At 38.2% G+C, this 14,005-nt stretch overlaps 1 protein-coding gene across 1 annotated transcript in view; it reads left to right on the forward strand.

Annotated features, from left to right (window-relative positions):
- Positions 1 to 3,794: 3,794 nt before the first annotated feature.
- LOC107103197 (putative high affinity immunoglobulin gamma Fc receptor IC) overlaps positions 3,795 to 14,005 on the forward strand; it is a gene marked incomplete at its 3' end in the record, with an annotated part of 30,886 nt that continues 20,675 nt past the window's right edge. The window contains exon 1 of the mRNA XM_015402761.1: positions 3,795 to 3,909. Coding sequence (XP_015258247.1) covers positions 3,795 to 3,909 — 115 coding nt within the window. The remainder of the gene's footprint in view (positions 3,910 to 14,005) is intronic.

Here is a 14,005-nt window from a genome sequence, read left to right on the forward strand (position 1 = left end):
TTACTACGCTAGCTAAAACAGCTATGATGCTGGTCTGATCTGAAATATATTTTTCTGATGTACAATTTATTCTAGAGGGGTGAATGTGGTCTTGTCTTTACAACTCTATAACTTCTCAATCTGATGGTCCAAATTGTTCTGCTATCAGATTTCTAAACACCTAGAGCAGTGATCGGCAACCCACGGCTCCAGAGCCACATGTGGGTCTTTAATGGCCCCCTTGTGACTCCCTGGAGCTTTTTCAAAAATGTATGAAAATGGAAAAAGACTTATTTTTTGTTGTTTGTTTTAATATGGTGTGCAGGAGGTAAAAAAAAAACATTCATTGTGTTTTCCAATGCAGTAAAAATTTGTATAATAAATAAATTTTTAAAATAAATGTAAACACTCTTTCAAGATTTGTGTCATAGCCTGCAAAACACATTTCAGTGTGGTGTGGTGCCAGGCAGGTGTCTGTTCTAAATAAAGCGGAGGGTGTGTCTTGGTCCATGGATCACAAAGGGAATCATTGCTTTCATTCAAAATGCGGAAGGATGCCTGCATGTTTGTTTTTTGTCAAGCTGTAAAAAGAGTAATTTGGTAAGGCGTTTTCAGAAAAGCATGTTAAATATGCAGTCGACCACCAATGTAGAAAGGAGAGAAAAATGTGATTGCAGTACTTCTGGATAAATTAGAGGAGTGCAAAGATAGATTTAAGAAGTAGATTGTATTTCCAAACTCTGCTACTGCTGCTAGTTTTGTTGCACGCATAGAAAACCATCCACAGATTGAACAGGTAGCACTCTCATGCAGGTATGGGAACTTTGTTCCATTTTTTCGCCTCAAATCTTCAAAATAAAAGTAACATAAAAAATCTGATCTCTTTATCATGTTTCTATAAGTTCATCAATGCAGCAAAACCCAATACATACAAACCGTGCAGGGGCGCAAACTGTGAACTCCACACGTTGAGAGCATTCAATGCACCTCGCTCACCTCATGCTACTTTGGAATTTAAACTTAAAGCACCAAATGTCGTATCATAAATGCTTTCTTTTTTATTTTTTTTTATGGTGGGCTAATACAATGGACAGGTTCAAAGAGGATTGGGCAGCAGTCAAAGATCTGATCCCCAAAAGCTTAAGCTGGCTCTGCAGATGTGGAATATCACCTGACATAGAGGGGAAGAAACCTGAGCTTGTTTAGCAGGTGAAGCATTGCTGACCAGAACTAGTCAGGCTCACCTCTATGCAACTTTGGTTCTGGAACACTATCTTCTTATCTATCTTCTGTCAGTCAGTTATCTATCTTCTGTGTGTAACACAGCTGGCTTGGCTTCAGTTCCCAATTCTCTCTTCCTTAAAAAAAAAAAAAAAAAAAAAAAAATCAAATATGCAAAAAGGGAAGCAGATCAGTTTAAAGGATTATGAGGAAGACCTCAGCCACTGTTCAGGACCTATAAATCTTTATTTTCTACCTATGTGCATGCTAATAATTCTCTCGGCTTTATTTGGATTGTATCATTAATTTGATCCCATTTTCAATACCTATAATGCCATGGTTTATATTTACTATTAAAATATAGCTTGTGGTTTTATATGGTATACATTGGCTTTTACTCATTATACATCATTCTAAATCCATAGCAGGTTTCGAAATTTTTGTCTAATGCAATTACCTCATAGTATCTGTTTTCCCTCATAGCTTGTGACTTTATTTCAGTTTGGAAAAGAGGAAGTTGTACACTTAAAGCTAAATATGTTCCAATTTTCTGGCATGTGTATTTACTGGAAGTGAAAATGACAAGAATGGTAATTAAAGATTAAGAGATATATATAAAAATGGCCTATAATATATTTTAAGTAGTTTTGAAATGAACTCAAATCTCTGGCAATCTTTCACAATGTTGAGACCTCTTATCTACTTCTTGACAGTTTGCCCCCTATTTGATTGTTTTGAAGTAGCCAGTTCAAGTGAATTATTAACCTGTTAACTTGTTTTCAAGGATTTTCAGAAGAAATATTTGTGACACCAAGCACTAATTCATGCCTGTTAATGAATACTTTATATATTCCACCTGAGTAGGTCTATTTTTTTTGCAGTTTCTAGAGCCAGCTGTGTTATTAACTAAAGCAGGTAAATTAGAACGTTTTCCAATTCGATAATTATTCCAATCACAACCCAACAATGCATTTAAAAGCCTCAACTTCAAATTTATGAAATCCTCGAAACAAAGATTAGCCTTGATTTATTGTTAATATTAAGATTTAGGAGGGACAGTGTTTGCCCTGACCATGGAACACTGGTCCAAATCTTTGCCTTTAAGGATTAAGGGTTGATAGGCCTTTATTGGGTCTATTTTTGTAGTGGAAACAGCTTAAAGGGAACTTGGGGTCTCAGCTGTGAATTTATAGAGGCTCTGCTGATTTTAACTAGAGGTTGATTATCAAGGCACAGAAAGGGAAATTATTGCCTTGTTTTTTATGTGTCTACATCTATTTCTAAATCTTAAACGATGAAAAATAAGCATACTGAAGCAAAATTAGTAAAGAGTTACAGTTTTTTAGAAATATAGACAAAAAATTACACTCATTTGAACATTTGAATATTTAACAAAGGTCAAATGCGTATGCACCGCTACAGTGCTGTTGCAGATCAATTGTGTCCAGCAGGTGGGTTGCGAGGTATATCTGGCCTCAAAAATGTAAATCAGATAGGGTAACCCAAAACTCAAATTACCACATCTCCCTGATCTTAGTGATACGTATACACAGCACTGATGAAGGAATAAGAGCCACCTGCATGGTGTCACCCCGGTGGGAACAACAGCTGGCCAAAACGGGGCCTCAGCCACCCCCTGGTGACCCCTTAGGATGATCCACAATAACGTACCAAAAAAAAAACCTTAGCAATGGCTGAGAACCTTAAAACTAACCCATCAAGATGGCTGCTTGCTAGAGAAGGACCTTTTAACCATTTTTTTTTTTTAAATAAACAGAGATAGAGAAGAGGACATCAGCACAGAGAACAAGTACAAAAAAATGAGGAGAATACATCAAGCCAGAACATACCGTGTCATACAGGGAGCAGTTCTAGGAAAGCAGATCAAATAATTGATATAGCCAAACCTAAGGTTGGGTTGTCACACTTTAATCTCCATAATTAAGGCTGAACCACTGCTTCCAGTGTTAAACAGCTATAATATAAATTACAAGAAACGTTTTGTGATCATAAAGTCACACATTTTAAAGTATGATTCATTTTCAAAGAATCATACTTAAAAACTTGATACCAGCAAGAACATTTTTTTTATGACAAATATAAAATTTCTGTTCCTGCATTAGAAGGGCCTACCTCATGAGGTGCTGATTGTTACTAAACATACTTGAAAGGAATCTGAATGTCAAGGCTCAGAGCAAAAGATCAAAAGCATTTATTATAAACAAAGCATCTGCTGTAACTGCAAACCAGGACCTCTAGGGCAGGAACCTCTGCCTTAAACGCAGTGGGAGAATTTAGGTTAGTGAACATGTAAACCTTATGGAGGATGTTTAGATATGTGTGAGTCACTAAACCGTTCTTAAAGTTCAGTTCGTGCCCAGAGGAAGATGTGGATTCCAGAGGGAAAACTCGGGTCAGCGACCACGTAAATCTGATGGAGGATGTTTACGAATGTGTGAATCACTAACCTGACCTTAAAGTTCAGTCCGTGCCCAGAGGAAGGGGTGGATTCCAGCCAAATAGCTGCCAACAGCATGCAGTAAACGCTGCCCAGAAAGTTCCAGACACCGAAGCCTTGAAGATTGCAGAACTTGATGACTAACGTATCCAAGCAGACCAAGGAAGGCAGGATACTCCAGAAGATGAAGCCAAAGCCGGTGTGGAAGAAGTTCACAGGAGTCCAAGCCAGGAAACCAGAGATCCGAAGAGGTACTGAAGGGAAATCCAGGTCGGTGTCAGAAAGCAGGTCCAAGTGCAGTCAAAACAGGCAGAATCCAGCAGGAGTCTGAAGACAGGTCAGGCAAATAGATCAGAACAGAAACAGGCATGCTCAGAGGTCCAAAGGCAAAGAACTCTCACCAAAGGCTCAAAAGATCTGGCACTGATGACTGGGAACAGGGAGGTTAACTAGAGATTAGAGCAGGTGGCAGAGATGAACAGACCTGAGAAACTTGGTGGAGCCAGACAGGTGAATGGAATTAACCAAGTTAATCATTAATGCCAAGATGATGACAATAAATTGATTATGATTAGTGTAAACTATAATATGAAAATTACTGTCTCCAAAGTAAAGTTAAAAAAGCTGAAGAGCTAACAAAGTAAGAGTCTTTTTTTATTATTATACAAATTGGAGTTTATTGTTCAAGGTGTGAACAAAACCTTGATTTGGTTTCCTTTTTCTGTTTAACTACCCATTCAATTCATGGTTTCCTGTGCACTGAGTTCAAAAATCCTAATTCAACCACAATGTCTGAGCAACTGCTGTTGATCTGTGCAGCCTTTACTGTGAGTCAAATTAGTTTTCAGATAATACGTAAAAACACAGCAAAAATAATATGTAAAATAAAAACACTATAAACTATAAATTAATTTTTAATCAGTATAGCAATTAAACAGACCTTTCAAACCTTATTTGACTTAACCTTATTGAGGTGCTAAAACAGTGGAATGTGTTTAAGTTCGAATTGTAGATGGCAGAGATCAGCTGAAGAATTAAAAACTTTTTCTTCAAGAAAGAAGATATTGTTTTTTGCAACGTATCCATTGCAGATTAATAAATATAAAACTCAGATTTTGCCAAGTCTTTTTGGCCAAAAATTAAAAACAAACATCCCATTAAGGGCTTATGGAGCCACAAACTAAAAACCTCCAACATTGAATAGAGCATTACATTTAAAAGTGTTTTGAACTTGGCCGAGATATTTGCACATAAACCGAACTGATAAGTTTCCGCTGTGGGAGGAAATCTGTTTCTAACACATCACTTCTAGAAGCCGATGCTACTTTCTTTATGAGCTTTGAAAAAAAGGGAAGGAAACACATGCAGAGCAGGGGTGTCTAAAGAAGTCTGAAAATACTTGGTTTTATTTCCATTTAATACTTCTTCTTTTTCCAAAATTGTAGTTAGAGCAAACAGCTTAACTATTTCTGAGCAGCAGTTCTGGAGGTGAGGATGGGGCACCCTTTGCTCTGCATGCTGGGCTTCTTCTGTAAGTATATTACTGACTTCCTATTAATCTATTGCATCAATTATTTCCATACTGTGTAGATTATAGTCCAAGACTGTCAGCTGAAAAACTGAGTACCATTTTATAAATTATGACACTTCAAAATTATACAGGACTTGAACATGTTAATCTGTGCAAGCAATATGTGACAAGTTCTTGTTACCCCTGACTTTTGCAGCTGGTAACCAGTGTGATTTGATGCAGCAGCATCACTTCAGAAAGATCCAGCAGATAGATCAGTTATACAAGAGATGGGAAGCTGGTTGCTGATTCAAGCTCACTAATTGCTTTTAGTCTTGTAAAAGATGAAAGGAGGTTGACAAAGCCGGTGATGAGGTTATGATTACGAAATTCTGAGGAAATTCTGAGGAAAATTATTTTAAATTTGCTCTCAACACACACTACTGAAAGCCTATAAGCCCTTATACTACATATTGAAACATTATTATACTTAAATGTTCTTATACACACGACTGAAATGCTCTTACCTCCATCACTGATTTATTGCAGTTAAAAAAAAGATATTTCAGTAAAAACCTAAAGACTTAGTGGACAAAAAGTGAGAGTTTTACATATGTTTTGATGAACAATGGTGGTTTAGTACCAAGGAGGAAGCTTGAAAGTGTAGGCATGAAAAGCATTTCTGAATTAGGTCATAGATGATAATAGGAAGTCTTTACCCACAGTTTAAAAGATCTAATTTTGCCAATGTAAACAGTTTGAACCAAAATGTAGTTAAGTCTGACCTTTTTTATTTCAAACATTATTCTCTGATGTATTGTGAAATGAATGACCTCAGAAAAACTTGATCATTGTTTCAGTAGTGTGTAGAATAGAGAATCCCTTTATTTTCCCACAGTAGAGAAATTGTGGCGTTACAGCAACAGCAAAACTTTATAGCAGAAGTGGTCACACAATGTGGACATTAGAAAAAATATATAAAAATAACAGAATAAGTGAAAGAGATAAGAAAATAAACAAAATACTGTTCTGTATAGTGTTTTTAAATAACATGCTGTGGTCATTTTGCATATCTCTGGTGTTGCTGCTATTTTCACATATGCATTACTGTAACAATGTCCACAGCTATTCATTATTTATTCTTATATTTACATTTTAACTGACTAACTCAAAAACTATGAAAAAATCAGCATGAATGTAACAACTTATTAAGGTTGCTGGGAACAGTGATGGTTATACTGCCATCAGACTGTTGAACCTTTGATCCACAAACCGAACTCTGCACCTATTGCACATTATCGGGCATCAAATGCTGCTGAACGTTTAACTTTCAGCTTTCTCAGTTTATCTCATTTCTATTCTCAACCGAAGGAAATAACGCATTTTTGCACAAATGCCTATTTGCACTGAACCATTGCAATTTGCACACTGTTTTTATCCACTGCACTGTTAACACTTTGACCACTGCTGCGCTTTTTGTATAACTTGTGTGTAACAATACGGAAATGTATTCCATCTCATTTGAAATATCAATGCAATGTTCATAAGCTGTATGCAACGCAATTTCGTTCTGTATGCACTCCGTGCATACAAAATGACCAATAAAAAAGTCTAAAACAGTCTAAGTCTAATATCTCACAGCTGTTGGGAGGAAGGATTTGTGATAACACTCCCTTGTGCATTTAGGGCGCAGCAGCGTGTCAGTGAAGGAGCTTTCTAGTTCAGCAACAGCTTCATGCATGGGGTGGGAAACATTATCTAACAGAGATGTTATTTTAGTTAGGGTCCTTTTGTTTCCCACCTATTGCACTGAGTTCACGGGGCATCCAATCGTAGAGCTGGCCTTCCTGATCAGCTTATCCAGCCGCTCTCTCTCAGCTACAAACAAGTCGCTGCTCCATAGAAGATGGTTGATGCCACAACCGTCAAAAAAGGTCTTTAGGAGTGCCCCCCTGCACTCCAAAAGACTTCAGTCTCCTCAGCAGGAAGAGTCTGCTTTGACCCTTCCTATAGGAAGTCTCAGTGTTGTGAGTCTAGTCCATTTCATTGTTCAGGTGAATGACCATGTATTTTTGTGTATGAGAGCTATTTAAAGTTTCAGTCGTGTGTGAGTGAAAATTCAGTATAATCTCCCTCGCAGCCCTTAATAATTGTCTGCGTTATTTTGTCTTTATATATCTGACACCACTTGATATGTTTCTATTCATGGGAAACTAAAATCTGTTTCTTGTAAGTCTGGCTCACTGAATAAGAACAGGCCATTATTTAAAGCTTAGGACCAGGTTTAGTCGTAGAAAAAAAATGTTTTTCTCACTTTTAATTGTTCAGCATGAACCTGATTTCTCTATTCTGTGTTTTTTGTGGATCCCTCTTTGACAGTTTCACTTTACAAATTAAAAAAAGATATTTTGTTCTATTAATAATTTTTTGTTTTTGTTTTATTGTAGTGACTTTTACACTTCATTGTGATTATGCTCAAGGTAAGAGTGATTCAATCCACCTCTTTCTCTGTTTTCCTTCTCAGAAGATCTTATTTGTATTTATATTCTATTATATATTGTTTGCTCACCATAATATGTTTACCACAGCTTACATTTTCCTAAAATTGGTTTCACTTTAAAAGTTTTATTTGATCTAAACACAGGTCTGGTGAGAGCCTGAAGAAAATCAGTAGACGATGAATATTTATTGATTTATCCCAATTATATGTAAATTCAAACTAAAGAAAGAGTAGCTTTAAATTCAGGTCAAAGTGGTTGTAAACACTACTGACAGAACATCCAGAGACAGAAAAGAAGCAAATACACTTGGTCATGACTGAAAGCAGGACATCAATGTCTACAGATGTGAAATTAAAAGGGGTATCTAAAAGAGGAATGGCAGGCAAAAGAAAAAAGGAACCAGACAGGTTAAGGTCAGGAGTCAAAACAAGGATTGCTGGGAGGTAGTATTGTCCGATGTCCTTTTTTGGCCCGATACCCAATACCTGGCTATGCAGTATCGGCTGATACCAATACCATACCATCTGTTTGAGATTGATGTGTGTGTGTATATGTATGAACAACTGCATACTACTTGGATGTAAAATAATTGCCCTCATGGCTTTGTCAAGCTGCTGCCTACCTTTGTGAAGTAAGAAAAAGACTAAAACAAAGTGAATCCAATAGAGCTTTTTATTGCCTACCTGGAATGGGTGATAATAGTTGAATAAACTTTTGGCTCTCAAAATGGTATCGGTGCTCTATTTGTTGGTACTCACCTATACTGATACCACCATTTTAGTGATGGATCGGGGCCCCGCCCGATACTGGTATCAGTATAGGTGAAACACTACCGGAAAGTCTACTTATACGGACACTTCTCAAAAATTTGGTTGATTAATGTGTAAAGTAATGAACATATTTTCTTCTTTAACCTTGGATATATTGTGTGCATTTAAACCAAGCCTAGTCAGATTTATTCAATTTTTCATTAAAGTGCAAGAGACATAGTCAAGTCAAGATATAGTCAAGACAAGTCTTTCCATCACAAATATTTGTGGCCTAGTACTTTAAACTAATTTCATTCTAGGTATGTCTATTTTATGCCATCTTCTTGTCAAAGTTTTCTTAGCTGAGATTGAAATAATTCTGATTAAACATTTGTCAGCTTGAGAAGTCCTGTTTAGGGTTTTCCAGACCAAGGTGCATACTTAAGAAATCTTCTAAATAAATATATACTCTGTTTTTCTGTTCTGTTTACATATTTATATATACTTAGCTTTAAAAGCTAAAAAAATACAAACAAGTTAAGTAATTTACTTAGTTTGTGTCTGTAGTGCATTTCGTATGTTGTTTTTTATATTATACATTTGAGTTCTAACTCTGAAATGTTTAACATTGGTACTGGTATTCCCATAAGTACGCTATTGTGGGCAGTGGTCAAGTTTTATACAGATTAATAAGATAATAATTGTTTTTATTTCTTTATCTTTAAATAAATTCAGGTATTTGTTTTAATTGTTTAATATAACTTTTCTATAATGCATATGAAATGGTCATATTAAAATCATGGTTCCAAATTGGAACTGATTTAAATGACTCTCCCTCACCAAGCTCCCAGGCTAAATTTCAACAACAGCTAGCCCCTGCTTGTACTATTAAGTAAAAGGAAAATGACAGCTATATGATCATAGCTAATGACAGGAAGTATTTGTCAACAGTTACTTTGTTTGTATAAAAAAAGAGAAAAAATGAAGATGTAATTAGATTAAATCAAAACACAATACATTTTTGTTTTGGGTGGGGGACGCTTGACAACATTTTATCACTTTAATTAAGGTAACTAAGTAATAGTTGAGGACTTGACATTACAGCTATTTTAGTCCCATTTGGATCCAAAATGTAATGTCCAACTTCAAAATATTTGGTAGCAATCAATGATTGTGTTGTGGGCGAAATATGTAGAATTTGTCGTTATGTTGATAAGTTTATATTCAATTTAGTTTGTTTAAAGACACTGTGAAGGGTCTTGCTAAAGGAGAGGATGAAGCACAAACTGATAAATAAATGTATTCTCTGCGATGTATTAAAATGTATTCCAATGTATTAAAACTCATAGTTTGATGTTGAGTTTCTTAGTGCATCGTACTTATGCACTTTTTGAGCGAAACTCTCTCAACTAGTGATGCGTTTACTTAAGTTTCATTATTCAAATAGTAACATGTTAATGTTAGGATAAAATGTTGCAAGTAGTCTCATGTAACTAGAGGTGGGTAGAGCAGCCATGAAGTGTTTCTAACTACTGAGTAATCACAGCAAATGAATAATTAATGAATATTTTCAAAAAGATCTTAGGAGACTGGAAAAGTTATGGAAAAAAATTAAATGTATAAAGGATTGGAAAATAAAAATAAAATGTGAAAAAATAAAATAATTACAAATGCACAAAGGTAGAAATAAAATCTTACAGCATAAACTAAACAGCAATTAACATACGTGTTGTGGATTAGAATAGTGCAAAGGTCTTCCAGTGATGATATCAGCTGTTTCCTGTGTGTACGCTTGATCTCCAAAAAGCTCAGAGTTCAGCAAATTCAATTAAAACAGGGGAGTGACGCCCTAGTGGTTAGGGCATTGCGGTTGGAATCCAAATGGTTCTGAGGTCAAGCCCCACGGCCACAGACTGCCACTCTGGGTCCCTGAGCAAAGACCCTTAACCCAACACTGCTCCTCAGGCGCCTCACAATGGCAGCCAACTGCTCCTTAAGGAGATGCTTTGAATGCGGAGAGTGAATTTTGTTTCTCTGTACTTGCGACAGTGTAATGACAGTATAAAAAGCGGAAAAAAAAAACACAGCAAAGCTTGTGCAAAAAAAAAAAAATTTGTGGAAGGACGACATGTTTTTTTTTTCTCCACTCCAACTGACGAGCAACGGTTCAGCAAACATATATAGCAAACATACTCTCCACTGAGTGAGAGTAGAGTCCCGTAGTGGACGACAACTTGCGCTCTCCTGGAACAGTCATTAGGGTCAATGACTAGTCCAGAACCTCGGGCCTCAACAAATGCCCAAAACGGCTGATTTTGGACCCAGAAGAAAGATCCTGGAACTTCTTTTCTTTAGGACAAAGTCAACAAGGAAAGGCTGTGAAATTGTCAAGCTCCGACAGATCATGATCCCTGGAGGGAGAACAGGAGTCCATTTAATGCAGTGGAGGGAGGTCTTCTTCTGGAAGAAGCCTGGGCCATCACAACCTGCTCATCCACCGGAACTTGAGTGGGTTTGACCTTGTCAATACAGATGGTTCTTTACACCCCCACAGATCTAAAAAAAAATGTTTAGGACGTGATTCAAGTACCCTGAGGGGGCCTTTGTTCATAGGCTGTAGTGGTTTTCCGTGTGCATCAAGTCAAAGAAAAACACATTTAGAGGTATCTATGTTCTCTGGAAAAAATTACTGGGGCAAACAATGGTGGAAAGGGATGGGAACATGAAAGGAGTCCCTCTGAGGAAAAAAAAAACGTCGACTGAACTGTGGTGAAAGGGCTCAGGTAAAAATGCCCCAAGGACAGGCAAGGACTGACCAGAAACCAGCTCAGCTGGGGAAGTGCAAAGGTTCTCTTTTGCGGCTGAACATAAACCAAGCATGACCCATTGAAAGCCAACCCAGTTGCCATCAGTCAAAGAATCACAGAGTACAGCTTTCAATAAGATGTTAAAAAACTCACACAACTGATTAACCTTCGGATTGCACACAGTGTTGAGGTGAATCTAGATCTTTGGACCATCAGCGAACAAACTGTGTGCTGCTGTCAGAAGAAATGTCTGAAATGGGGCCACAACATACAACCCAGGTTGACAGAAAGGCCCAGGCCACTGCTGCTGACATTATACATGACGGGGGGACCAATTCAGTCCACTGGGTGGTATTATTGATTATGGTCAGGAGATGTGTGAAGCCCTGTGATAGGGCAGGGGACCCACCAAGTCCACATGAAAATGGTCAAACTGCTGCTTTGGAATGGGAGATGGTTCTAAGGGTTCTTTAGTGTGGCCTTGGGCCTTAGCATGCTGGCACTGGACACAGGCTGTAGCTGAGTCTTAGGGGGCAAGGGTGGCCTAGTGGTTAGGGTATTGTGCTTGGATCCCAGAGGTTTCAAGTTCAATCCCCACTTCCACAGACTGTCACTCTGGGTTCCTGAGCAAGATTTTTCCTTGTAGACGAAGAAAATGAATGTTCTTTGCAATGTCTGCAATACTTTTTGTCATGTGCTCATTCAAATAAATATTGGTTAAATTTCATGATTTCCACTGCATAATGTGCCCAATTTTGTGTTTCCTCTAATGAATTTCAGAGTAGTAGTGGTTGATTGAGTGGGGTTTTCTCTTTGGAAGAGCATGACATGCTTTGATAAGACTACAGTCAATAACAATGTTCTTGGTCTCTAGAAAACCAGCTACCTGCTTGTCCACTCTTGTGTGGTCATCATGTGTAAAGTTTTCCTCACTTCTCTTTTTCACAGCATTGGCAAATATGGGCTGGGTTTTGTCTCTAGACCCAAAAGCACAACACCAATCATTCTAGAGAACTGCTTTAGTTCTGCTTTCACCAATTTAGTAATTTAGGCTATGACTCTTAGCAAAGTTATTAATCACCAACCAAATAAATGTGTCTTTGTTCATTTGGATGAAAGGAAAGTGAATCCAACCTGAGTGATAAATCATTCACTGTGTAAAATGAACACAAAAAACCATGGGTTAAAAATACAACAGTACCTTTATTAGTTACAGTCACACAGTATTATATCTAATAACTAAGCAAAACACTAAACACTACTGAAAATAAGCTAAACTAAAGAAATAAAAGGGGATGAAGGGTTTAAGAGTATGTTCAAAGTCTCTAATGTTCGAAGTCTAAGGCTTAATGCATTTGAAAGTGTCCTTTATAATAGCAGCAGAGATGTTAACTGCAGTCAAAACAGTGAAGTTTCATTGAGTTTTTTGTAGAAAAATGAATAATGACGCAGGAATGCATTATACTACGATGAGGCTGAAAGACCCGTTAGCTTAGCTGGCCCCCAGGGGTTCTGGTTCTGGCGGGTCCAATGTTTGGTCCATGGAGGGAAGGCCTTCGGTTCCGTTTCAGTGTTCTGCAGGCCCGTCTTCGGACCAGTCTGTTCGTCCAACAGCAACTCAAAGAGATTTGGATGAATCTGATGCAACAATAAGAGGCGATTTGTGAGGGGGTTAATTTTATAACTCACGGTAGCATGCAGGACGTCTGCCTTTTATCTACGGTGGTTAGCAGATAGCCACAACTCATAGTAGCACCTCAGTGGCACTGCTCCGTCCCTCCGTCTCACAGGCAGTCGAAGTCTGGCAGCTTCTAGCAGCTTCTTCGGTGAACAACGATCGGGGCCCCAGTTGTTCGGTGGTTAGCAGAGCTGGACTAGCTCTTCTCTGTCTCTGCTGCACCAGGATTCAGGATGCACTGCGTTCACTCGGTTTGAACAGCAGGAAGAGTAAAAACAATGTGTTCAGCTGCTTCTGAATCGCAGGAAAAAGGCAATCTGACTTGGTCCAGCGAGAGCAGACTTCTCTGAAGAAATGTGGTTGCTACATACCGTAGCAGTCAGTTGGAAGCGCTTTGCCTAGACTTTTATTGGCACAAAGCCTTGGCGAAATAGGAAGCTAATATCTAGTGCTAGTAGGGTGTGTCTTCAGGGATGCGTAGTTCCGGTCACATCAGTGAGAATGTATTGCAACACCTGTTAGGTCTATTATTTTATCTTGACAGGCAGAGATGTTTTCAAAATTGTCATCCTACATTTGCAGTGATTTCTTAATATTCCCTACTTCTTTTTCATAGTCATGTTGCTCACCTTAGTAAATAGTTAGATTCCACAGATCTACTTGCTGTGGGTAAATAACAACTAATTAAAATGTTAGGCCTGGTGGTGGATGGCCTCTACTGTGGCCTGGTATTTCCTGTTAGCTTGGGCCTGGGTTGGGTGGTACTAAGCTGGAGCTGATCTCTGGTATTGGTCTGGTGTAGCTGGAGCCCAGGGGCTGGTGGTGAATGACTGGAGCTGGAGCCTGGGCTGGGTGTTGATCACGTATAGATGGAGCATAGGCCTGGTGTTGAATTGGAAGTACCCTAAAAAGGCTTGGCCTTTTAGCTTGAGCCCTGAGCCCGGAGAAAAATGTTGCTGGGATTTTAATTCCTCCACCTTTCTCTTTCTCAGCTGGCTTTTTGGGGGAAAGTCAATGTCATATTTTCCATGAACAGTCCAAAAATGCCACTCCACATTTCCCTTCTTTGGTAGTGCAATGGTAGACTGGCAGATGAGGCAAA

Source organism: Cyprinodon variegatus, unplaced genomic scaffold (assembly GCF_000732505.1).
Source record: "Cyprinodon variegatus isolate N-32 unplaced genomic scaffold, C_variegatus-1.0 Scaffold1392, whole genome shotgun sequence".
Taxonomy (NCBI): domain Eukaryota; kingdom Metazoa; phylum Chordata; class Actinopteri; order Cyprinodontiformes; family Cyprinodontidae; genus Cyprinodon; species Cyprinodon variegatus.